General features: G+C 46.3%; 1 protein-coding gene across 1 annotated transcript; it reads left to right on the plus strand.

The window, feature by feature from the left end:
- Positions 1-216: 216 nt before the first annotated feature.
- Positions 217-27,627, plus strand: SELENOT (selenoprotein T). Its single transcript, XM_075937716.1, has 6 exons — positions 217-461; positions 9,253-9,363; positions 11,449-11,575; positions 16,857-16,944; positions 19,604-19,756; positions 26,918-27,627. The coding sequence occupies exons 1-5, from the start codon at positions 331-333 to the stop codon at positions 19,726-19,728; spliced, it is 582 nt and encodes a 193-aa protein (XP_075793831.1). The 5' UTR covers positions 217-330; the 3' UTR covers positions 19,729-19,756; positions 26,918-27,627.

Consider the following 27,627-nt stretch of genomic DNA (forward strand, 5'->3'; position numbering starts at 1 on the left):
GGGGTGGTGGTTCTACTATTGGTAGGCAGCCAGAGGTGCTGCTGGGTCACTGATCCCTCCACCCACCAGGTGCTAGAGCCCTCAGGCCTCAGCCAGCTCTGCCTCAGCTTTGTGCACGTGTCTGAAACAGGGGGGAGGGGTGGAGTTGGTGCTCGCGGGCGCGCATGAGAGAAGGGGAAGGGGCGGAGGGGACAGTTACCTCACGTGATCTGTTCTGCGCGTGCGCAGGGCGTTTCCTCCGCTCGCGATCTTGCGGTAGGGGCTGCTTCGCGACCGGCGCGTGCTGAGCCTCCATTTGCCGGCGCGCGTGCTGTGGCTGAGGGGGGGACGATGCGGGCGCTAGCGCTGCTGTTCCTGCTGGTGGCGGGGCTGGGCCGGGCCGCGGCGGAGCAAGGGGCCCTGCCGGCGAAGAAGCTGCGCATGGCCTACGCCGCGGGCCCGCTGCTCAAGTTCCAGATCTGGTAAGTGCGCGGCCCGTAGCGTCCCGCGCCGTAGGCAGCCGCTGCCCTCGCCCCTGGTGCGGCCGCGCCCTGTCCGGGGCAGCGGGCGGCCTCGCAGGAGCCCGCTCCACAGCGGGGCTGGGCGGATCGCGCTGCGGGCCGGAGCCTTCCCTCCACAGCTGCGCTCGGGGCTGGGCCCAGGCGCCCTGGGCCGGCCCCGGGACCCGCTGGCAGAGCTGCGGGGCGAGCGCGGGCGGCCATTGGGCATCCCCCTCCCACCCCCGGGTGTTTCCAGGTTCCCGCGGATCCCGGCCGCTGGGTCGGCCGCAGGCCGGGAAGGGAGGTTGCCACGGCCCGGGGCAGGAACTGTCAGCGAGGGATGGTCTCGCTGGCCAGCCCGCTCTTCGGGAGCGGGCAGGGAGCGCGGGGGCCGTGCGGGGGCGGGCGGGGGGTGTCATAAGGTCAGTCTGTCCTGGAGTTCTGCGGATTAAGCGGAGTCTCGCTGCCTTGTGTCCTGTTGTAATTTGTGTTGGTGTGCGGCGTTCCCTAGTGTCTCCTTCATAGTCTCTTCGTGGCTGGTCTCTGCTGTAGTGAGACTCAGGTAATTAACTTGGTTTAGTTCATAACGGGAATCAATTTGAGATCCTCTGCCTGTGCTGTCTAGTTTATGTTGGGACCCAGAACGACTTGCATTTGCTTAATCCGGGTTTAAATGATGAATTCGGATAAGTGGTACCTAAAAGGACTACAGACGAGCAGTTAATACTTAGCAACACCTCGATTGACCATTCAGTATGTAATGCTGAATTCTTCTGATAGCTGAATGAGTGTGGAATAAATGGCTACCCTTTATGATTTCTGCTCCTTTAAATACTATGGATTCTTCCTTGTTATCTTTCTCTACATATTAGTGGCTTTTTTGTGTTAAATTTTAATCTTAACCTCTTTCACAGCAAGTGTGCTTTTTTCCTCCTTTCAGGACTATTTTTAAGCTGCTCTTGTGTACAGTGGTTACATCAGCATAGCAACGCATCCAACTGGGACCCAGAGACAGAACAGAAAATACTTTTTTAAAAGCCAATAAACAACCCCCTCCCTGCTGCCTTAGAGTTTTAAATTTATACAGATTTTTTAATACTGTTGCTGAAGTGTTATAAATTAATGCTGAACAGAGAAAATATCTTACCTTCTAGTTCTAGAGAGAAATTGAACAACAGTTTGGAAGTTACCTATCTACTTCAGTTTAGATAATACTTAACTTTTGGCTTAATAGAAGACACATTTCCCTAGAATGGGTTTATAGAGCACTGTAAGATTAAAACAGAGGAATTAACCAAGCACCTCAAGGGTGTAATCCTGACCAACTTCCTGGTTGTCACCTGTAGGGTATAACTAGCTTCTGCTTTCATTTAAAAAAAATAAGTTACTAACCCTCATGATTGTGGGGGGAAAACTTTCAAATATGAACGGTGTTTAGACGGATGTGGTTTTGTGTCACATATTTGCATGGGCATTTGTATAATAGGCAGGGGAAGGCACAGACTTCCCAACGGCCAGCCTGACCTGGCCCACGCTCCACCCGCAGAACGCCTACTGTAGGCATTCTGGGGGAGTGTTGCTACCTCCAGTGTATGCCCTTCCTGTGCGCTGGGGCTGGAGAGGCTGAGGTGTTTGTGTGCCCGCCCAACCTCCTCCCCTCCCATGGGGGTTAAGGATGTTAAATGGTGGTTACCTAGCTAATCGCATAGTCAATACAATTTGTATTAACTATACGGTTAGTTGATATGACTTCTTTGCAGAGCTGCACTGGAGGTAGCTCCAGGAGCTGGCTCAAGCCAGGACTGAGCAGTGCCAGCTCTGGGAGCCACCCTCGCTACAGCTCTGCATTTTAAATGTAGTAAGAGCCCAGCAGAGGTGCAGCATCCTGAACCAGCGTGAGCCAGGACTGCTTGGTCCTGGCTTGCACTGAATCCAGCAGCAGATGAGGCTGTCCACCACAAACGGGCTGGTGCCAGAACAGCAACACTCTTGGGCCCTTCCTGCTACAGCCATCAGTCTCCTCCTCTGCCCCCCCTCCCAGCCAGTCACATCGCCCATCCTGGGACAAGGGGCTCTCAGTTATTGCTGCAGTTAGGCGGACACTAAGCAGAGCATCAGCCCCACACTTTTCCCCTTGCTATGAGACCTTTGAGACTTAGACTCGAAATGAGGGTTCAGAAGCTTCTTACTTTTGCTGAGTTATATATCAGGGTGGGCAATAATTTTATAGTTATATATTGGGGTGGGCAAAAATTTTCTTGGAGTGCCCCCCCCCCCCCCAAACAAATTTGGAAGATGGTCAAGGACTGTACTCTTTCATATTAGTAGAGGCTGCTCTAACCCAATCCCCTTCCCCGGAGCCAGGCACATGCGCGCCCCCCCTTCCCCTGCCAGGCATGGGCCCCCCTCTATACCAATCCCCCCCTTTACCCCCCTTTACCCCCCCACTCTAACCTAATTCTCAGGACCTGGAGGCGGAGCCACCATTAAGACCAAGCGACTGGCCTTGAGACATGCTGGCTTAGATGCTGTGTGCATCCCCAAACCCAATAGCCCTCCCTTCCCTTTCCCTCCCCTCCCCTCCCCCAGACTAGAGCCAGGCACCCCCCTTCCCCCGTAACCTAATTGTCAGGTCCTGGAGCCAACGCTACAGTCATGCATCTTCCTCCAGGTGCTGGGGTGTGTGCACTGAGTGGCCGGCATACTGAGCAGCTGGCACGCCATGAGCACCCCTTCCCCAGAGCCAGACACCCCTCCCCCACTAACCTCATGCCCAAGTCCGGCAGGTGCTGCTGGCACTGCTGCACCCGGTGCCTCTGCTGCTGCCTGCACTCAGCAGCCGGCTGCTAGCACGTGCAGGATGGGACGCTGCAGCCCAGCCTGCACGTGCAGGATATGATGTAGCGCGCTGGGGGCTGTGAGCGGAATGGCGCGGACCGTGACCGCACATGCTGCTCACAGCAGCCTGGCCTTGAGAGCGGCTGACCTGAGCAGTTCTGGGTTCTGTCCCGGTTCCATCAGGAGCCACAACTTTTTTCTTCACTTGCGGCTCATGACCTGCGGGTTGGCCACCCTTGAGCTAGAGTGTGTACCTCAAGCCCTTAAAAATTGAGTCATTTATTTTGATATTAGTGATTCTGTAAAACACAAGTAGCAAACGTTAGTCAAAATAATACAACTATTCCTCATTTTCTTATTTCTATTTCTCACCTCTCCCTATATAACATTTTTTTTTCCTGTGGGACGACAATGATGTTGTCATGTCATCTGCATCCTCATGCTGCTGCCCACCTCTGCCTCCATCCTCAGCGCTTGCTGTGACCAGCCTTGGCACCGTCCTTTCCAGGCATGGGGTGCTGTGGCTCCAGCTTCATGCCCCGTGGGGCTGCGCCACTGGGGAGGAGCTGCTGGTTCTGGGCCCCCTCCACTATCCAATCTCAATCCCCTGGCTGCCCCGTGTCCCCTGGGGGAGCCGTGCCACAGCCGCATGAAGGCGAGAGCTGCACATGGATGCTCTGGGGAGGCAGGAGCTGCATGGCCTCCTCCCTCCTTCCGCCCGTCTCCCCTGTTGCTCTGGCCGCCTCCCTTCCCCCTCCTGCGCATGCCCTCCCGTCCCATGTCTGCCAGTGAGTGGGATGGGAGTGCAGGATCTGGGCAGGAGGTGGTGTGCAGGGGGGCGTGAGGACGCAGAGTGTGGCCGGGGGGGGAGGGAGGAGCAGGCTGGGGGTAGGGTGTGGGATCAAGGGTGATGGTAGGGGTGTAGTGGCTGGGGGAGGGGAGGGAATTGGCTAGTGTGGCAAGCAGGGGGCACACAGTCTTCTTGTATTTTCATAAATTTAGAGGTGCAAACATATTATTCCTGAAATAGTTTTCACATTGTGATATAGTTTGCATCTTCAGTTATTCTTCTAAATTAAACTAGCATGTAATTGGCCCTGACATCTCTTAATAGTAAACTCTTGTTGGCCTATCTTAATTATAATACCCATATTCAACTGTGTTATGCCATGTGAAATCAGTGACTGAACTTCAAAAATAATCAGTTTGCTTCAGTCACAAACCATTTTATTTTTTCTTGATACACTGGAAATTAGTTGGTTTCTAATTTTAGAACATTAAGCTCTTTCCTCCAAGTACCATTAGTCAAAATAAAAGTTGCTTGTTTGTACCACAGTAAAAAATACTCTCCTCTTTTACTGGTATTGTTTAACTCATAACTGTTACATATGTGTAGTATAAAATGGCTAGATAGCTTTTTATTGAAGAAGTTCTCATTCATGGCTTTTGGCTGAAATTTGAAAATAATCTTTGTCTTCCTTAATCACTTAACCATATTTTTGCTTAAATTGCAGGATAAAGTATGAGGGTGGAATGACTGAAGTCAAGGCAATTTAAATCTAGGGATGTTAATGTGTAGTTGAATACATGATTAACCGATAAGCTTGGGTTTATTGGTTAATCCTGTTGACTACGCTCCCTCCCCCCCATGCTGCCTCTGTATCAGCTTCTGTCCTAAAATTTGATGCAGTTACTGTACATTACTATTCAATTAATTGCTATCTAATATCCCTATGTCAGTCATAAAAAAGATGGATTTAAATCAAGTTACCAAAAAAAGCTAAGACTGACTGTGCTTAGAGTGCACTTAATTTTGGAGTAAGCCCCAGTAAACTCACTGGTACTTTTATTTTTTGAGAGCGCCAGTATAGAAAGGGGTTCCCTTGAAAAAGCTGAGTAATGCTGAAGTAAAATAAGGAATAGATTTATGGCATCATCATTATGGTCTGTGACCATGATGTTCCAAAATAGGTAATGCAAAATAAGAAAATGGCAGTGGCAACTGGCAACTCTAGCTTTCTCTGACTGCAGCTTTCTGTTTACTTGGATGATCTAGTTAGCTAATCTTCATATCTTGTTAATTAGTTAAGCTAAACTTTTTTTCTAGTAATATTCAACACAGCAAACAGCTCGAGAATGTACTTGACAAATCACACTTGCACTAAAAGGCACAGAGAGAATCTTGAAGAATGATGCATTTCGAAGTGAATTACTGAAATTACTAACCAGCTGAGCCACTCAGCCACATCAACATCTTTATCTACATCAGTTTCTCACAATAAGCAGTTTTCATGCTTGCAGTTAGGCCCTGCATCATGTTCCTGCAGTGCTTATACTTGATACGTTTTCCTTTTTTACCCAGGGAATGAATTCCTTCAAAATATTCTCATTTAGGGTCTCGTGCCTGGAAGCCATGGCAATTTTTGTAGCAGAAGAGTGGGGGAATATAGGCTATGTCTACACTACCAAGCGTTTTCCTGAAAAACAGCCATTTTTCTGAAAAAACTTGAATTACGTCCGCTGCAATTGTGTTCTTTTGGGAAAAAAAATCAAAAGAACAGAGGGGGTTTTCCAACATTGATAAACCTCTCTCTACGAGGAAGAAGTCTGTTTCTGAAAGAGCTCTTTCAGAAAAAGGTGTGTGTAGACGGGGAAAGAGGGAGTTCTTTTGAAAGAAGAGGAAAAAGCACAAGTGCTTTGGTGGCCACTCTGTCCATAGTAATCACAGCTTAAATGTGAGAGAGCATCCACACCGAATGGATGCTATTTTTCGAAAAAGCAGATTGCTTTTTCGATACGCTTTGGCAGTACGGATGCTCTCTTTTGGAAGAAGTTTTTTTGGAAGATGTCTTCTGGAAAAGCTTCTTCCGAAAGAAGCCTGCAGTCTAGACATAGCTTCTGAAAACTGTGTTGAATAGTTGCTTTCCTTTTTCTTTTGAATCCACTCCACTGTTCCTTTCTGTTCTGCTTCTGTTCTTTCCTATATATTGTCTCTGTCTTTAAGACAATGTCTCAACTAACTCCTCTGCTGTGCTTGGCCAAGGTCCACCACCACATGAGTACAGAACAAAAAACAATTCTATCCGGCCTTTGTCTGTTTTAGCACATTACTTTTTAGTCTGCTGAGAAACAAAATCGAAAGCCCAGAACTTGGAAGAAGCAAGAGCTGGGAGTTAAACTGGACAGACTAGAGCCATTATTGCATTTCTATGAGCATGTTTTGATGAGATTTAATTTTTTTAAATATCAATAAAATACTGAATTTCTCATTTAAAAATAAGTGACAATTAAATCTCATCGCAAACATGCTATACATTATTTGAATAGAAAAAAAATCAATTTTTTCCTCTCTGTAAAGTATCATCTTATGATCTTGCCATAGTCACTGCTGAATGATAGTTGTCCTGATTGGTATGACTGTGTGATGAAGGCTCTTACGTAAACTTTTAAACATTTGATTTCTGAGTTTACTTGTAAGGTACCTTTTGCTGTGGCACACTCTAAGTCAGGGCTGGGTAAAATATGGCCCAGGGCCAAATCCGGCCCGCCAAGCCACTGGCTCTGGCCAATGGACCAACCTGCCTGGGACCCTCAGGGATGCAGCTGCCACGGTTTAAAACGCTGTCCATGCGGTTCTCTGCTCTGTAGAGAGAGGGAGGCTTTGTATGATCTCCCTGCCCCCAGCCCAATCCTTAGCTCCTGTTGGCTGGAAACAGCCAGCCAATAGGAGCTGAGAGATTGGCCTGGGGGCAGCAGAAGCCTCTTTTCCCCTCCTGGAGTTGAGAGCCACATGGAGGGAACAGCCTGCAGTTTTCAGTGGTCTGGGGCTGCAGCAGGTGGGGAGCCCAGCCTGCCTTGGGGGTGTTGCAGGCCAGAAGAAACTTAGGTAAGTGCTTCCCAGCCAAAGCCTACCTCTGGCACCTCTGCCCCTCCTGAACCCCAACTTCCTCTCCTGGGTCACCATCCAAATGCTCTGCATCCCCCAGTCCCAGGTCACAACTCCCTCCAAGGCTCTCTATTCCCTCTTACATCCCTCCCCCAGGTCAGAATCCTCTCCTGCACCCATACTCCCTCGCTGATCATACACCCCAATCCCCGACCCAAGTCGCAACCCCCTCCTTCATCTAAATTCCCTCTCAGGCCTCACTGTCTCCTGTACCCCAGTCCCTTACCTCTGAGTGCCCTTCTGTACCCAACCTCCATCCTAGACTCCGTATCTCTTCCACAGAAAAGTGCAGCCCTTGACCACTTTCCAAAATCTTGGAGTGGCCCCCCACCAAAAATTATTGCCCACCCCTGCTCTAAGTCGTCAAAATTGCTAAAGTAACATTTCACTCAACTCGGAGGTCAACAGTTTTTTCAAAACAGAGCCAAACTACATGAAAATTCAGAACAAGTGGTCAATAAAGACCTGTATAAGAATGCCCATTTGCATGACTGAAAATATGCAACTTAATATTAATCATTGTCAGTTATCAAAAATAATGGCATAAATAAAACCTTGTACACTCAGACTTTATTTAATGGGACTTCTGCATCTTTGCACACATTGCTTTGAAGCTTACATAACTGGTCAAATCCAGCTTCATGCATGCAATCAGGCTGTTCTCTGTCAATCTTATGGCACGGGGCTGGGGATGTGAGGGTTCATGAGTCTGGGTTGGAGTGTATTAGGGGCTATGGGCAGGGCATTTGGGTGTGATGGGCCCAGGGCACAAGCTTGGGGTATGTGTGCGTGCAGGAGTGTTATGTCAGGGTGCTAAAGTTGTGGAGGTCTGAGGAGCTCAGGGCAGGTGGTTCAGGTGTATCATAGGCTCGGCACAAGATTAAGGTATGTGTGGGGGTGTAGGAGTGTTATGGCAGGCCCCTGGGAATGAGGGGGTGCAGGAGTCTGGGAATGTGGGGATATGAAGGGCTCAGGGCAGGTGGTTCAGGTGTATGATGGGCTCAGGGTTGGTGTGTGGATGGGGAAGGTGCGGGAGTGTTATGATGCTGCAGCCAGATAGGAGCTGGCCTTGTTGGCCAGGCTTTGTTTTTAAATCAAGTAAAATATTATGCCCAACACACAAGGTTTCAACATTCTTTTTTTATGGTGGGGTGGGGAACGTTTTTTGGGTTGGGGGCCACTGAATTTCAATGAAGGAGACAGTTGTGACCCAAGGCACAGGATTGGAGTGCAGTTGTGACCTAGGGCAGGGGATTGCAGTGCAGGGGTTTGTGTTCAATCGCTTCCTGCCATAGGTTCAAGTGCAGTGTGTAGGAGGGGATGTGGGCTCTGGAGGGGTGGTAGAGAGTTTGGGTTATGTGGGGAAGGAAGAAAGAGGGCTGTGGGGGAGGAAGAGGCTAGAGTGCCAGAGTCAGGCTCTTGCCGGGACACTTACCAGTAAGATTTCAGGCCAACAGCTCAGCATGTTTTTCAGAAGCCTGCCCCATTCTCCCACAGGCTGCATGTGCTCGCTGACTAAGAGCCTGGGGAATGGTGCTTCACATGCTGCCTGTTCTTGAAATGAGTAGCTTCCATTGACCAGAAACGATTGTGCTATAGGCGGGAGCAGCCATGAGGCACCACTCCCCAGTATCTTCTCCCAGCTCACAGTTTGTGAAAAAGAAAGGGCCCCACAGCCACTTTCCTGCATGACATGCAGGGGCTGGACAAGCAGGGGAGGGGGCTCCCTGTTGTGTCCATGGGCCAGATTGTTTTGCCCAGGCCTGGTGCAGTGCCAGCGCGGGCTCCTATAAAAGAACCATATCTGGCTCCCTAGTGAGCCATATTTGGTTTGTGAGCCATAGGTTGCTGACTTCTGCTCTAACTTAGCATGAAAAGTTTGTATAAATAGTCTACAAAAAAAGACATCAAATCTTTGCCCCACAATCTGTAAATATTTATCCAAAGCTATGTTTGTAGTAGTAAAATGTTGTGTTTTTTCCCCTCTAGTGTTTCCTGAGGCTACAGGCGGGTGTTTGAGGAGTACATGCGGGTTATTAGCCAGCGGTACCCAGACATCCGCATTGAAGGGGAAAACTACCTTCCACAACCTATATATAGGTAAGTATATGGCTTGTCTAGTTATAAACTAGCAGAATTAACCTGTAATGGCTGTACGTAGAATTTGTACATATCTGTCAAAATAGAACCACAGTTTTAAAAAGAGTGCATTAATTTTTTCAGGTATTAAAATAGTCTCTTGTAAAATCCGTTCAGTTTCCATATGAATGTGTCTGCCCTTTTGTTTCTAAATCCGATTTAAAGGAGAAAAAAACCCTGGGATGTAGTCTTCCTTGGCAGTTGATCCTTATGTGAATATTTGACAAAAACAAAGTTACGTCTGTCTGTGCCATAATATTTGATGCCAGATTAAATTAATTGTAACTGAAATTCACCTTTCATCCATGATCATGTCCCTGGACGTTAGTTCACGTAATCTTTTGTAGCTCATCTGTGTGTTGCATAATGTTGCATAATAGACCTAGAAGGCTTCACTGGGAATGGAGAAAATTTAAAATGAGTTTTCTTGTGACTTGATCATAAACAGGAGAATTTCTTTAACCATAATTTAAAATCTTTTGATGAGGGTTGAGGAAACAAATGAAAATGGAATGATTTTCATGTTTTATTCAGTTGCTTATAAGCTGCTAAAAAAACTAATTTTGTCATAAAGGTACTGCGATGGACATACATTTTGAATTCCTTTTTGCAAAATTGTTAAACAGCTGTAATAAGGCAAAATAAACATTGCAGAAGATTTGTGAAAGATGTAGTGACTTTACACATGGAATTTTAAAGTAACATTGTTCTCTGGCTGTGGGTTTAACCCTGTCATGGTGAATTATAGGGATTTACGTATTCATTGAGATACTTCCATTTGAACTGTGGTATGTGAGCATGAGTCATTGAAGACATTCTTCTGAAATATGGAAAATTGTTGTAGAAGACAAAGCACAGTTGCTAATGTATGATTTTAGACAAATCCTACATTTAAATATGCTAAGTCTTAGGTTGAAAATATCTTCAATGGAAAAACATTCTACTTTTGCTCTTCTGGATGATCTGAAAAGCCATATACAGGCAGTCCCCGAGTTACGCGGATCCGACTTATGTCAGATCCGCACTTACGAACGGGGCTTTCTCGCCCCGGAGCTCGCAGGCAGCGGGACCGCCCAGAGCACAGCGGTCCCGCCACCTCGACCTCCGGGGCAAGAAAAGCTGCTCCCGGTGCCCCTGGTCTGCTGGGGACCATCCCCAGCAGACCAGGGGCACCGGGAGTGAAGCCGCAGCCGCGGCGGGTTGCCGCACTTCTGAGGCTTTGCCAGAGCAAAGCCTCAGAGGCCTGGCACCCCGCTGCTGCTGCGGCTTTGCTCCCCCTGTCCGTGGTCTGCTGGGGGGGGCGCAGCTAGTGTGCCCCCCCCCCCCCCCCCCCCAGCAGACCAGGCTTTTGTTGTGGACCCTGGGGCAGAGCAGCTGGGGCGCTGCCGGTTGGTCCCGCAGCGCCGCTCTGGGCACTACTGGACCAACCTGGCAGCAACCCAGCTGCTCTGCCCCAGGCGTCCTGATTCAGCCGCTGCTGGTCAGTTTCAGCAGCGGCTGAATCAGGAAGCCTGGGGCAGAGCAGCTGGGGTGCTGCTGGGTTGCTCCAGTAGCGCCGAGGAGTGGCGCTACTGGAGCAACCCAGCAGCACCCCAGCTGCTCTGTCCCAGGCGTCCCCAAGTCAGCCGCTGCTGAAACTGACCAGCGCTGACTACAGGAAGCCCGAGGCAGAGTTGCTCTGCCCCGGGCTTCCTGGAATCAGCCGCTGATCAGTTTCAGCAGCAGCTGACTTGGGGACGCTTGGGGTTCTTAAGTTGAATCTGTATGTAAGTCAGAACTGGCGGTCAGTTTCAGCAGCGGCTGAATCTGGACGCCAGTTCCGACTTACGTACAGATTCAACTTAAGAACAAACCTACAGTCCCTATCTTGTACGTAACCCGGGGACTGCCTGTACTGTATTTTACAACGGGATGTGGCATTACTTTCTGTATCACTTCTAATCATACAAAGTGCAAATAATTCTAATTGGAGTGATTTCAGCTATAAAGTGGTGAAGTATTAACTAAAAATCTCTTTAGTTATTGTTATGTCTTTACTTTTGATAGACATATAGCATCCTTCCTGTCAGTCTTCAAACTAGTATTAATAGGCTTAATAATTGTCGGCAAGGATCCCTTCGCTTTCTTTGGCATGCAAGCTCCAAGTATCTGGCAGTGGGGCCAAGAAAATAAGGTATGCCATTTCCTTTCCTTTAAAAGCACCTTTTTGGTGGTGGGTGCTGACTTGTATGGAACTGCTTGGAAACTAATGACCTATCTCTAGGGCCCAACCAAACCATGGTCCATTTTAGTTAATTTCATGGTCATATGATTTTAAAAATTGTAAACTTCATAATTAAGCTATTTAAATTTGAAATTCCATGTTATAATTGTAGGGGTCTTGACCCAGCAAGGAGTTGTAAGGGGGTTGCAATAATGCTACTGTTACTTCTGCACTCGTGCTGCATAGTATGGTATTGCCACCTTTACTTCTGTGCTTTTGTCTGCAGAATTTGGCCCTCGTTCAACAGCCACCACTCTAGGGTCACCAAACTCTACAGGTAGTAGTATAGCAGTAAGCATGGCATGATACGGTATTGCCTCCCTTACTTCTGCATTGCTGCTGATTGGGCACTGCCTTCAGATCCGGTTGTCTGGCCAACAGCCATTACACCCTGGTCACCCAACTCTGAAGGCAGACAGAAATATGAGTGGCAATTCAGTGACCTCCTCTAAAATAACTTTTGTGCTCCTCCTCCCCTGCAACTTCCTTTTGGACAAGGAAACCCAATTTGAGAAACACTTGTTTTCCCCCTATGAAATCTGTATAGTATAGAGTAAAAGCATACAAGACTAGATTTTACAGGAGGAGACCAGATTTCATGATACATTATGCATTTTTCATGGCCATGAATTTGGTACATATCTGTACTGAGGTTGGTTGTACACTGCAGGTGTTTTTTTTTCTAAGATACTTCCTAATAAAGATTTAGATTACTTGACAAATTGAAGGATAATCTAATTTCTTTTAATAATGATGATTGGTTTTGTCTTTATAGATCCAGATTTGATTGCTAATCTTCTGCTTCCCTTCTGGGTAATACGGTAAAAGGAGCACCTAATGATAAAGATGTAGCATTGCCTGGCTACAAAGGCAGTCTTTGCCTGTTATTAAAGAGCAATTTTTACATGGTCACTGGGGTAGGTCTACACTGCAATGTTAAATTGGAAAAAGAAACGCAATTGCGTATCTTTTTCTGATTTACTTTCAAAAGTGGCTTTTCTGAAATTTGGCATGTCTACACGGTGCCAAATTTCAGAAAAAAGTGGTCTTTCGACATGTCCCTTACTCCTCGTAGAATGAGGTTTTCAGAGATGGCAAAAGAGCGCATCCGCTTCGAATTTTTTTTTTTTAAAAAGTAGACTTGCTCCTTGGACACAGCATTGCTTTTTCGGGATACCTCTGGTATCCCCCCAAAAAAAGGAATAGACGTAGCCTGAGAGTAGAATCACAATTCAGAAGTGTATTTATTTATTTTTCTTCCCCCTCTATTATTGACTCTTGGTTATTTTTTTTTAACAACACTTTTTTTAAGATGCTCTGTTTTGGTATAAAAAAAAGAGAGATCTTTGTTTGAACTTCAGAATATTCTCTCTTCTTTTGTAGATGTCTACCTAAATATTTTAAGGGAAACTTTCATTACTGATGATATGAACGAGGGCAGTGGGTGAAGGTAGGGCTCGGGGAAACTTGCCCCAGCCCCACCCCTTCTGCTGAGGGCCTGCCCTCCCCACAGGAGCCAGTCATCCTCCCTCAGCAGCATGGGGGGAGGGGCGGTGTGCAGCTCCAGCCTCCGTGACTCCAACACGGAGGCAGAGTATAGACGGGCAGGCTGGCAGTTTGGGAAGGCAGCGCCTTTCCCTGCCTATTATACCTATAGAAATATGAGAGTGTGTGATTTGACAAAATAAGCTGAACCAATACAATAGCTTGACATTAATGGCATCACCAAGAGGTTACCGGTCGTTGTATTGAAATCAGTATTTCTCATGTGCTAAATCCATTGGTTCCTGGTTACCAGTGTGAAGAGACTGGTGTTTAATACGTAATATGAAAAGTTAAAAATAAATAAATACACTAACCCTGAAATTTCCTAATGCTATGTTGCTGAAGATTGCATCATTTGATCCTTAGTGTATAATGCCAGCAGAGAGTTTAAAAGAATGGTGTGGAAGGAACAATGCTGGTAAGGTTGTCCTCCCTCCCCCCAAAGTGTACAATTACTAACTTAAACCACTATTGTTTTATCTAGTCAAGGTACCATATATTTAGGCACTGAATATTTGTTTGACTACTAAGGGTATTGTGGAGACAACTTCTATAAATCCACTGTTTTTTCTTATAAACACTGTTACAATTGTACAGGTTGAACCTCTGAAATCCGGGACACTCTGATACAGCAATATCCGTGGTCTGGCAGGACCATGGATTTTGCTGGATCAAAGAGCCGCAGAGGCGGAGAGTGGGAGCCAGCTGAGAGAATGTAGGACTGGGGAGCCCTGGCTGGGCCAGCAGTGGCTGGACCAGATGGTGGCTGGGGAGCCCTGGCCTAGCCGGAGAATCCCTGGGATCAGCAGGATCAGGCAGCAAATGGAGAGCCCCTGCTTCAGGCAGGGAACACATGATGTCAGCCGGGCCAGGCAGCAAACAGGGAGTCGTTGCCCTGCCTGAGGAACCCCTTGCAGCAGTAGGGCTGGGGAAGTCCCAATGCGAACAGGACTGGCCCCAGCAACAGGGCTGGTTGCGACCAGGCGGCCCCAGCTGGGGAACTCCCCAACACTTTCGGTGCCAGGTAGGGCTAGGGAACCCCCCTAGCATCAATAGGGCCAGGTGACCAGGGTGCCCCAGCCTGGGACCCCCTGGAATCCTCAGTGGCAGTGGGGCTTGGGTGGCACTGGTCAGAGGCCCAGGCAGCAGCAGATGAGCCTGGGACAGAGAGCCCTGGGGAATCCCAAGTGGCTGTGGGGCAGTGGCGTCGAATCAGGGCTGGCAGTGCCAGGGTGGCCCCAGCAGGGTGTTGCCCTAGGGACGTGGACAAACAATTAAATCAAAATGGCCGACGGAGTGGATATAAAAGGGGAGAGGGAGTCCCTACACAGAAGAGAGATCCGTCCTGAGAGCCGTATCTAATCACCGGTGGATCTTTAGCCACAAATCAGGCGTACACAATTTAGGGCCAAACCGTGTATTTTTGAGTAAATAATGGAACAGATATACAGTTAACAGTAATTTTCAACAAACCAACCCTCCCTAACCCGAAGAAAGGAGATAGGACAGTTCCCTAGATACATAAGGTATATACAAAGCCTGAGGCGATCAATGCCTGCGACCTTCAACCCTCGGGCTATTTGTAAGCCTCTGGGGAGGACAAGCAGGGAGATCCCACGGTAGTGAGTCCTCTGTGAAGAGACGACCCCGATATGGATCCTCGATCTGGAAAGGAATTCCCTCTGGACACAGTCTGATCTGTCCTTCGACAACACCGTCTGCTCCAGTAGGTGAGTAATCCAATAAAGATGACAGGAAAAGAGAGTCCCAGTTCCAGTGACCAGTGCAGACAGGAAAACCTTGTGGGTATTTACCACACAAGGGTAGCACAGTTCAAAAGTCTAGGCCTCTGATTACATAGATGGTATCCAAGCTTCAGGCAAACAGTACAAGGAGCAACCACAACAACAACAACAAAAACCAAGGCTGGGGAATATCCAAGGACCCAAGCCCCTGATACCTCAGGGCTCTTATTGGCCCAGAGGCAGGAAAAATATGCTAATGAACTTAGGTAAGTATGCCAATGAACTTAGGGGTTGAGTGCAGCTTCCTAGGGGCTGTGTGCAGTGGTTTTGGTGCTGAGTGCACCAGATAGTAACGGGTGCACAGCCTGCTTGAGAGGGGTGCACAAGGTAGTGCCGTGTGCAAATCAACAGTTTGAGCGGGAAAAACCTCCATCATGTAGAGAAAGAAACTCTTTCAAAATGGAGCCCACTGAACTAAACTATAATACAGCCCCCTTTTCTAGGGTAACATATCCCCTCCTTGATAGTCGGTGTACATACACAGGATGGACCGAGACTATCATGAATCAACACCATTTAACACAATTAAACTATATTTACAAAGTAGTTTACACCTCTGGTGTAGGCAGGTTAAACTTATATAACTTATACTGGTGCACATCCTGAGATTTTTTACAGATACAACATGTTAAGATATAAACATGTAAGATGAGATACCCTTGTATAATAATACACAGAATTAACGGATGACTAAGAAAAGATGAAACAGATATATTACTTAAATCTATCTCCCACCATTTGGCTTGGCTATTCTCTTGTATAGCTTTTCCAATGTTTTTGATACCTTGAACAGTGTGTTGTATTACTATCCCTAATTTTGACCCTGTGTCTTCCACTTCTTTGACCATGCCAATTAATTTTTCGTGATGTAATAGGGATTGAACGATGTTAAGGTCGGGACCAATGTGTATGGGCTCGATTATTCGCACCATACGAATGTCTATAGTGATATCCTCGTGAGATGGTTCAAATAAGGACAACTTGACATCACATCCCTGCACATGAAATACGCCACATATACACAAATTAGCTTTTACAGAGGCATTTACAATATAAAAGTGGTTTACAGTGAAGGTGGGACACAAACTGCGCACACACATACATCCTTCACTGGTTTGTACTATGACAGAGTGGTTTACCTCAGTGGTAGAGGGGTGCAAGTCATAGTGACATTCCCCTTCTTCTGAATTTAAACATAAATGGGTCTCTTCCCACAATCCAGTGGTGCATGTATAGCCAAGGCCTTTTTGTTCGACGCAGGCTTGTAGATTTACAGTCTGGATATTGTCGTCTTGGAAGTAAGCCCATACGCGATCATGTATTGGGAGCATGATGGTGTGATTAAGGAACAAACCTAATGGGATAATGACAAGGGGAACCCAGGAAACCCCTAGTAGCAGCAAGCAGGAACGCCAGCCTCAGAAGCTTGGGGATGGGGCAGCCAGCAAGGGAACATTGACCTCCCCTGGTCCGGCAAAATCTCAGGTGAACGGTCCCAGCAGTGCCAGACCAGGGAGGTCCAACCTGTATGTGCATCTCATCTTCTTGCTTTGCTGGATGTGAATGGTTTTCTTAAAATAGTACGTATTCGTTGGTAGTAATTTTGAAAATGAATCCTTAAAAATCAAGTGGTTCAGTATTTTAATATTGAATTTCCTGAGGAGCATAATGTTTTCCATTACGAAGCAAGGAAAATAATAAACTGTGACTCTAAACTTGTTTGAGAGAATGCAAATGAATAATTGAAATGGTACCTTACTTTTTTTAATTTGCAAAGATGTAGCATGGTTCACAAGACCTCACTGCCTCTTAAATTCACAATGATTCTTAATTGGTTCTAGGTCTATGCCTGTATGATGGTTTTCTTCCTCAGCAATATGATTGAGAACCAGTGCATGTCAACAGGAGCATTTGAAATAACTTTGAATGGTGAGTTTTGAGTGTTGTTTGAAGGAATTCCTTTGTGTACATTATATGTTGTTCTATATAATACACAAATGTTTAGAAGCTCCCAGACCCTCCTAAATGAAGTAATGAGGGAGCAAATCAGGTAATGCAGTCGCCTGTGAAATTTGTAGATCTGGAATCTTTAATTGGGTTGTAGAGGATGGTTCTTATTTACCTTTCTTCTTGAAGCTCATCTGGGGGAAGCCCATTATTTAAAAGTGAACTAAATGCTGATAAGTAAATACGAAGAACTGAAATACAAATTTTTATTAAAGCTGATGTTTAAAATCAAAATTTACATTACATGGGATTAGAGGAAGGGCTCTTTCTACTTGGTCGTATTTGGCTTATTGAAAATTAAGTCTTGCTTAGAAAGACACAAGATAGTTACGTATGGTACATAACCAACATTGATCCAAATTTCGGTGTAGTTTTTAGGTAACAGGGAGTACGTGTTGGTATACATCACCCATGGGAAGTTTTGTCATGTTAAGCAGATATAGAGATGGGTGGGGTTTGTTCCGTAGTCCACTGGTATCTGGGATAGGTTTTCTGTAAGAAGATAGTCTGCCGAGAAGAATTTGGATTACTTCCTGGTGGTTTGTCGGCAGTCCTGCTCATTTATCAGTACATGTTGTGTCCTGTGGTGCGTTCTGTGTACATGTCCCTCGACCATCACATGTGGACTTCAAGCTGCATATTTAAAAACACAGTAGAAAAAACGTAAGCTTTCCTTTAGTGGTACCTCATTTCTTTGAAATCTCCTGTGGTAATGGTGATTGCTGTTTCTTATGCAAACACTATGTGATGAGACCAATGTGGTATTGGTCAGCCAGGGAAGACATGGGGAGGGAGTTGTCTATTTTCTTTTCTGTGGGTTCCTGTCCTGCCTCTTTGCTACTATGTTTAAGACCTGAGGTTCTACTGGAGCTATTTCTGCCACTGATTGATTTCTCAGTAACTAATACTGGATTAGTAGTGTTTATTTTCAATCTTTACTTTCTGATTTGGATTTGCAAACAATTATATATTTCCTTCTATTGCATTAATCCAAGCAGGAGGTGACATTATGACAGCTGCCATTGCAGACCCATCACAAGCTTAATGCAGCGCAGAACTCACTGTTACCTTTTTGGGTCTAGCCATTATAATAAGCACGTAACTCTAAGGCAGTGTGACTTTATACTGATTTCATAATTGCATCAGAATGAGGTTCACGGTTGTTTAAGTTTTAAGTGCACTGCTTGAGACTGTTTGAATATAATGTTGCATCAGAATGGCTAAAGATGACTCTACTATTCCTGATAGAAATGTAGCTGTGTTAGTCTGGGGTAGCTGAAGCAAAATGCAGGACAATGTAGCACTTTAAAGACTAACAAGATGGTTTATTAGATGATGAGCTTTCGTGGGCCAGACCCACTTCCTCAGATCAAATAGCGGAAGAAAATAGTCACAACCATATATACCAAAGGATACAATTAAAAAAAAGTGAACACATACGAAAAGGACAAATCACATTTCAGAACAGGAGGGGGATGCGGGGGGGGGGGGGGGGAGGAAGGAAGGGAAGTGTCTGTGAATTGATGATATTAGATATTACTCTCCCCACCTCTAATATCATCAATTCCCAGACACTTACTTTCCTTCTCCTCCCCCCCCAAACCGCCTCCTTGTTAGTCTTTAAAGTGCTACATTGTCCTGTTGGTTCTTGAATTACAACTAGAGGCAGAACTTTCATGGGAAAGGATCTTCAAATTTGTTCAGTTAGAATGAATGATAGGTCAAAAGTCAAAAGCCTGTTTGGTGGCTGACCTAGGCCACCTCCATCTCCTTTTGCTGTTGCAGTGAGTGAACCCTGTTTTCTGGGGCCCTTTGCAATAACAAAAGGTGCGTGAGAGTGATCATTAATGTTGTCATACATAGCAGATAAATTAACAATGAGAAGTCCTGTGGCACCTTATAGACTAACAGATTTATTGAAACATAAGCCTTCGTGGGCAAAGACCCACTTCGCCAGATGTATTTTTAACTGCTATGTGGCCAGATGCTAATGTGAGTTCCAGAGAGAGTAAATAAAAACCTACCATCAGAGTTGAGGATTGTGTTTATCCTAAAATAACTGATGGTATGACTGATCACTAAAGTATTCTGAAAATGTACCAAGTGTTACAGGATAAACAGCCTTCCATACTGGTTTTGGCAGTTATGAGCCCTTTTTTTCCAGCTCCGATACATTACACGTGTATAGAAATGAGTTGAAAGCTGATCAGATCAGACCAACAAGATTTAAGCCTTAGCTATGATCGAGAGAGACACAAATCTAAACTGCAACCATGTCTGGGGGAGCTAGGGAATCTATTAGCAGCTGGGGACAGGAAGGTTGTGGATATTTTAAATTCTGAATCCTCATGGTACCTTTTTAAGCAGAGGCTTAATGCTTATCTTTAATCATTTTGGGATACAGGGTGTGCGACTTCTTTATTTTAATGCATCCAAAGGCTTGCAACAAGTCTTGTTCCAGATAACTTCCTAAATATAAGAACAAGCAGTTCCTAAATTTTGTGGTGCTAATTGGTTGACTACAGGTTTTCTTACTGCTTTTAATTGTGTGAGTGTTTTTTTTTTCCTTTTATTGTGTTAGATGTTCCAGTATGGTCTAAGCTGGAGTCTGGTCACCTTCCTTCCATGCAACAGCTTGTCCAAATTCTTGATAATGAAATGAAACTCAATGTGCACATGGAGTCAATGCACCATCATCGATCATAGCCCCCTCTAGCAGCACTGAAAACTTCTTGTAAGTATGGGAGTGAGTGGATAGTGCCGCTTTTTGCTGCAATGACTAGCTACTTGATTAATTAGCAGTGCAAATAATTGCATGGTAAGATGACTATTCAAGTCTCAAATCCTATGGAGATAGTCAGGCCACTGTTCACGTGTTTGTGATCCAAAAACTATTTAGTTGTAACTTAACACGTTAGCGTAACATAACTGTTTTTATCATAACACTTCATGATAATGCAAGCTAAAAATTTACCTTGCAGCAGTTTTCCTCTTTCTGTAATATCAATGCATTTCTGTGGGTGAAACAAAAAGCCCTTAGTTGATTCTACTATGGGCAAAAACCATTACAAAATGAAGGAAATCACTCAGGAAATGTCCTTTAAATGAGCAGTGATTTTTTTCACAGCAGTCTACTACCAAAAGCTTTAGAGAGTACCTAGCGTTTATTCTGTTTGATGGCTGACCAGGCCACCTCCATCTCCTTTTGCCATTGCAGTGAGTGAACCCTGCTTTCAGGGGCCTTTTACAATAACTAAGGAGACTGTGGGAGTGTACCATGTAGGCTCTCCTACAAGTCTGTACCTTAACCCTACACTGCATCAGTTTGTGTGGAGGAACCAAATAGGAGTCTAAATGAATTGACTTGTTCATCATTTAACCCCTAGAAGAGATTTTTAAATAAATTATTAGAAACTAATACAGGTTGAATCTCTCTAATCCAGCACCATCAGGACTTGACTGGTGCCAAACTAGAGAATTTGCTGATCTACCGGAGGCCAGTATTGACTAGCAGCATTGCCAATATTTCCACTGCTTACTGGGCTCTTAGAAGACTTTTAGAGGTAAATTAGAGTTAAATAACAGCAAAGAACACCGAGCACCAGGGCTGGTGGCGGTAAACAAACTTTATGGGACCCTGGGAAACTGGGCTACCCCCATGCATGATAAGTGGATGTTCAGCTAACTAAAATCATGATGTTGCTGGACCAGAGTGCCGAATTCGAGAGATTCAAACTGGTACGTGCAAAAACTGCAAAATGTGATGTGCACAACAGGAAAGAAGATTTTTCTTCAGAAAAAGATTATTTTTACTGGCCAGGCATGCTACATGCTACACTTAAAAAAAAAAAAAAAAAAGAAACACAGCCATGAATGCTGGTAGAAGACATGTTCTCCTTCAAATCCTATCTTTAAAAGGAGGCCACTCTGCCATTTGTTCTGGGTGTTGGTCTCTTGATTTCACTTTCCCTGTTGCAGCCCACCTAGAAAACAATCCCGTTTTCTGCTATTAGCAGTGTGCTTCATCTGCATTTGAGGGAGTGATTGTCAGTGGTTTTTTCCACCAATGAGCATACCTGTCTTTACTTGCTATCTTTTGTCAGGTAAACTTGTGCTCCATTTTTAGGCCTGTATGCTTTTGGCTTCTTTTGACTCCCTTAGCTTTCTTCACTCCCAGCTAGCTATGACCTTTCAGCAGTCCCACCTGATCTCTTGGATATCCTGGCAAGTTCCTCTGGCATAAGGATGGCTCTGGATAATGTGTCACATTTTGTTAATTAGGATGTGACTTCAGTGCCACTAGGCTGCCTGTTAAACAATATAGTGCAATGTTTATGGAGCTTTGAAGATCTAAAATAATATACAAGTTCATGATATGAGCCCAGAGGATAGGAGTGTGTTTCCTTCCTCCCCAGTCACCATCATAATATATGGTATGTTTATTTAAGAATTACAAGTACTTCATGAGTACTTATGGGAAATACAAGTTCTAAATATATAAAATTGTGGGTGTTGGTTTGTGCTATATTGTTTTTACAGCTTTTGAAAACTATTAAGAAGGATCTCTTACTAAATAACCAATTATTTTAGTAAAAATTGTTTACAAAAGTGGGCAACCCACACTTTAAAGCAGGAGTGGACAATAATTTTTAAAAGGAGACCGCTGCAGGCCATCCTGGAGGGGGTAGGGCCAGGAGACTTCTTTTGCTTCCCACCCATCCTGATTGGCCTGGGGTAGGGAAGTGTGAGAAGTCTTTCCCCTCCTTCCCCTGCCCCATCCCCTAGAGCCGTGGTCACCCACCCGTCGATCGTGATTGACTGGTTGCTTGCGCCGCCTCCTCTCCCCTCCCCCCCCCCTCGCAAGAAGCCCCACTACCTACCTCCAGCGACAATGGAGGCAGCGCCGGCTTCCTGTGGGGTGGAAGCGCGCTGGGGACTTGCTGCACGGGGGCGTAGGAGTCCCCAGAGGAGGCGTGTGCCGGAGCTTCCCTACTCGGGGAGGGGGTGGGAGGGCGCACGCTGGGGCTTTCCTTCTCTGGGGCGAGGTGGGAGGAGGCATGCGCTGGGCTTTCCTTCTCTGGGATGAGGTGGGAGGAGGCATGTGCTGGGGCTTTCCTTCTCTGGAGAGAGGTGGGAGGAGGCATGTGCTGGGGCTTTCCTTCTCTGGGGAGAGGTGGGAGGAGGCATGCGCTGGGGCTTCCTTCCTCTGGGGAGGGAGGGGGTAGGAGTCCCAGGGGGAGGAGCATGCCAGGGACTTCCTGTCCCCACTGGCACCCTGTCTCCTGCCCCAGCACCCACTAGCACCCTTCCCTGGTACCATGTCCCCTGCTCCCACCAGCACTATTGGGGTCACATTAGTGAGGCTGGGGGGGGGGGGTGGTTGGAAGAGTTATTTTTTGCATCTCACTTGTGTGGCCCCAACTGACTTTTCTGTGGGTCAGTGACCCCTGACTCAAAACAGGTTCCCCGCCCTTCTCATAAATAAAGACAATGCTGAAACATTTTGTGTTTGACATAATATTTTATTTGAAAATGAAGCCTTGCCAAGAAACCCCCAATTGGGGCTAAGCCCCCATTTGGCCGCAACATCATACTACTCCTGTACCCCCCCCCCCCCCAGGCCGTAGATCTGAGCCTATCATACACTGGAACCCCCTGTCATGAGCCTCTCCCATCCCCAAACTCCTGCACCTCCACATCCTCAGTCTTCTGCCACAACACTCCTGCACCATCCACACACTGCAAATCTGTGTCCTAAACCCATCATACTTCCAACCTACGTGCCTTGGGCACCTCACACATCCCAGCTCAAACTCCTGCACCCTCACATCCACAAGCTTGCTCAGTACCCCAGCACTCCCCGAGCCAGCATCCCCTTCTCCAATTCTTCTTGCATCCAGATTCTCTCCCAGAGCTTGCATCTCTCACCCCTTCCCACACCCAAATCCCTCATTCCCACCCCAGAGCCTGCAGCTCCTCTCTCAACCCAGTGAGGGTCTGGCTAGACTGCAGGAGTTTTTCCAGGATTCCAGAGAGATCCTGGAAAAACTCTTCTGCATCCAGAGACGCGTTTGTTCTTCCGCTTTTTTTAGCAGAAGAGCAAACATGCTCTTTCAGTAACCCTTGTATGCCTCGTTTCTCGAGGAATAAGGGGGCTTCCAAAAGAAGGTGGTGTTCTGATATTTGGCCCAGTCTAGACAGACCAGATGTTGAAAAAAATCTCTTCCTACAGAAGAATTGAAGAAAAGTGGCAGTGTAGCCATACCCTGAGAGTGTATAAGGGCTGGGGATACCAAGTAATGGAGAGGAGAACAGAGTGGGCAGGGCTTCCAGGAAGGGGTGGGGTCTTGGGAGAAGGATGGGCTGGCAGATCTTGACTTGTTCTGACATTTAAAAAATTATCTTGGGTGTAAAAAGTTGAAGACCACTGCCCTAGAGCTTACCACAGGTGGCTTCTGTGTGGTGGTGCAGTGGGGCTGAGCCAGGTTTCACCCCTGCCTTGGCTCTGCAGTACTCTCAAAAGCAGTCAGCAAACTCCCTCCTTCCCAAGTCCTGTTGTGCCCCACACCCCCGTTCTGTGGAGATAGGGGAACAGGTCTAAGGCAAAGGGCAGGAGTTGCCCAGCATTGGGGAGAAGGGCAGCTTAAGTGCCTGCACTTGAGAGCCTCCTGGCCAAACCAGTTGAGATCACCTGTCAGAGGCTCCAGGATCTATTGGTAGATCCCAATCTATTGGTTGGTGATCACTGCCCTAGAGAGAAATGCCAACTTTTTAAAAAACAGCTGGCATTCCCTCTAGGCACCCAGTGGGAGGAGACCTCACATGCTCCCCTTGTCCCCAGGCCAATCAGTGCCTGTGGGCAAGGGAGTGCGCCAAGTCTCCTCGCCCCTGCAAGAGTGTGCAGCAGCTAGAGAGACATGCCAGCAGTTTTAAAACAGCCGGGGTGTGTCTAGCCCAGGGTGGGCAAAGGGCCCTCTGTGAGTTGGATCCAGCCTGCCTAGTCGGTGTATCTGGCCTGCAGCCACCCTGCCATTCCCCCACCCCCAGGCCAAGCAAGGTCTGGGGGTGGGGGAGCGTATGAAGTTTCCTTGCCCCTGTAAGAGTGTGCGGCGGCTGTAGAGAGACACTAGCTCATTTAAAGCTGTGTGCGTGCGCGCGCGCGCGCCCCCCTAGCAGGGCTGGGACAGGATGTGAGAAACTAATCATTCCCTGCCCCCAGATCCTGATTGGTCTGGGGGTTGGAGAACGGTGCGGATGGCCCTTTGCCCACCCTTGCTTTAAAGTCTCTGTTGAAATGTATGTACTGAATTGGTATGGCATAACTTTTTCATATAGATGTACGTTGACTTCAGATACTGTTACGGTTCAGAACTAACTCTTTGACCCATCTCCATCTCTCTCTTGCATATTGGGTCCCTCTGACAGCAGCTCCTCCCTTTGCAGACAAAGGCATTCTAAAATCTGTGTATAAAGTTGCTGCAGGATTCTGGAAAATATTTTCTCTTTTGCTGATGGCAACATAAATTGTAAATTTTGGTTGTGGAATAGCATAGAATTTTTTCTTCGGATTTAACAACAGAATTCTCAATCTAATAATGCAGTGAAACCTTCCATTTGTATGACCACTCGTGAGGATTATAAGTGGTTGCTTATAAGATGTAGTCTCTCTTCAAAGGTTTGCACATCAGAACGTGGTGGTGATCCACGGTCCCTGTAGTACTTGTGAAAAGTGATCTCTCCTCAGAGGTGGACTCCATGAGCTTATCTGTGACAAAATTAGATCAAGTTAGGTTGACCTACAGCTACCATGATAATTGAACCAGCTGTTAATGTCCATGCTACTCTCCTGCCAGTGGTGTGTCCCCTCACCAGAAGTGTTTGCACCATCTGAAACGGGGCATTATGGGGCACTGACTCCAGCTGTGAGCCAGGCACTGAGCCTCAATTTCACAGCAGGGAGCCTACTAGCAGTGGAAATTATCTTGTTGATTTATGGCAGCTATTTCATACTTCCTCTCTGGTTCCAGCCTAGGAGTGGCTCACATCTGGAGCCAGAGACCAAATGTGAAATAATAGCAGCCCTGAAACTGGCAAGAATGAAATTTCATGGCTGGAAGGCTCCTTGCTGTGAAATTGGCTTCTGGATCATGTCAGGCCTCAGGCAGGGGAGGGGTTCTGCTGTGAGCCTTGTGCTGGACTGGGGGCTTTGGCTTTTATCTCTAGAGTATTGTGGGGGGGTAGAGTTGACAGTTTGGAGCCCTGCCTCTGAGAGTAGGCTCTCCTTCTTCCCTGCCCCACAGTCACTCTCCAGGAGGCAGCAAGCAGCAGGGCTCCTGACTCAGCCAGCAGGTGATGTAATGCGGTATCAACTCAGGCCCTAATTGCATCAGTCTTAGTAGTTTGTTTCTCACTGAGGTGGAATTATGTCGATGAACTGGGCAACTTGCGGGAGCTCGACTGTAGTATAGACATGAACACAAGTAAACATAAGCTGCCTTATGTCATTCTGACACATGCAGACCAGACCAAAGGCAGGTTTTATTGTACAGGCCGGAACTCTATGATCCGGCATTCTTGGGGCCTGACCCATCCCAAATGAGGGAATTTGCCAGACCAGGGGATGTCCTCTGCTCCCAGCCCCTTCAGCCTGATGCCCTTCCCCGCTGCCAGACCTAGTCAGTTTCCGTGCCAGGCTGTCATGCTGTTGCAGCCCCAGCAGCCCTACTCCCAGGGCTGGCACAGCTGCCGTGTCCCTGGCCCCTCTACTGGGGCTAACATGGCTCCGGTTGTGCTACTGGGACCACTAGTTCTCTTGCCACTGGGGCTCCCAGCTAGGATTCTCTGGTCCAGGAACATCTGTGGTCGCACTGGACCCTTTTTCTTAACTAGCTTTTGATTAAATGTTCCAATTAATGATCTTCCATAACTACCCTCTGGAGATGGTTGTGTAGTAGGTTTCCCTGTTAAAAAGATATCCCTGATTTATCTAGTTCTGATTTTTTTTTCTTTCCTCTGATTAACCCTAATATTCCTGGTTATATCCCCTGTAGCTTCCTATGTACAGGTAGTTCCTTTTTTTCTTTTTCTTTTTTTTAATGCATCCTGTGGTACCTTACAGACTAACAGATTGATTAGGACATAAGCTTTCATGGATAAAACTTTCTTTATCAGACGAATTGGAGTGGAAGTTACAGAAGAAGGGGTGTTTACAGAAGCAGCTTCCTCCTTACATATAACTTCTACTCCAATACCTCTGATAAAGTGGGTTTTACCCACGAAAGCTTATGCCACAATCAATCTTAGTCTGTATGGTGCCACAGTTCTCATTGTTTTTGCTGATGCAGACTAACATTTGCTTACCCCTCTGAGACTTTTCCTTTCTAGTATTTACACTTAGGAACATTGTCCATAAATAATATATCACACCATTAGCTGTCATTTAACTCAATTATCCACTTGTATCTCTAGCAGTGTTCTTCTAACTTTTCCTGACCCTGAGTGGAATGCATTATGTGCACTAATGTAGAAGTGATGTGTGACACATCAGCTTCATATTGTTGCACATGACAAAATTCATATGGTGGGTGTGGGACCAAGGATTCTGAGTATGGGAGGGGGCTCTAGCCTGGGACAGAGGGTCAGGATGCAGGGATTTGTGGGGGCTTTGAGTGAGGGTGAGGCCATGGATGAGGGGCTATGGGCTGGGGCAGAGGGTTGGGGTGCAAGGGCTCTGGGGATGAGGGGTTGGTGTGCAAGAGGGGGCTTCAGGCTGGGGAGTGGGGCCAAGGGATTCGGAATACGGGAGGGGGCTGCAGGTTTAGGCCAGGAGTTGCCATTGTATTGTTTTGATGTAATTACCCACTGGTGCAATGTTTTTGTCTCACTGTATTTTCAGCTATTAAGTGACACTTTCCCAAAGGCAGCGTGGCTGAAACCTGTGAAGGCCTGTACTGAAGACAGCAAGCTGTTAGTGCAGACTGGATGCTTCTTTTCAGTCATGTTGTACCTCCTGAAAAAACCTTAATGCAAGACAACTTTCAGTGCTGGCATGTTTCCCAATACTGCACAGTCATGGAGTGCAATAATACTGTATAGTTTTTTTAAGAGTTAAATCAGCCAGTTCATAGCTAAACAATGCAGGCATTACTAATTGTAACTTTTGTTTTATATTCATGTGTCACACAATGGAAGATTGAGTTGATATTTTTTTCTTGGAAAAAGTTTGTCTAATCTGTTGTAATTTTATATGAATTTGTTCTTTTTGTAGTTTAAAATGGAATTATAAGAATACTGATATATTCCTAAACTGTTTGAGACAGCTGCCTGTCAAACATCTCTAATTTGGTTATGTCAGGTTTGTATATTTTTCAAAATAAATTGAAGAGTGAACAGTGCACTATAAATTATATGAACAAATCTATATGCAGAGTAATTAGCACTTATGTGATTTCAGGAGAAACTAAAAGACCAATTGAATCTCAAATTGCATTGGCCAGATCAAGTTTGTTCCCTTTACCAGTTTATAGAAATGAAAAGCTGGGCCTTTATATGTCCTACATGTAAACTAAGCAGATTAATTTAAATAAAGAGTTTTCATTTACTGTG

This window comes from Pelodiscus sinensis, chromosome 10, assembly GCF_049634645.1.
Source record: "Pelodiscus sinensis isolate JC-2024 chromosome 10, ASM4963464v1, whole genome shotgun sequence".
NCBI lineage: Eukaryota > Metazoa > Chordata > Testudines > Trionychidae > Pelodiscus > Pelodiscus sinensis.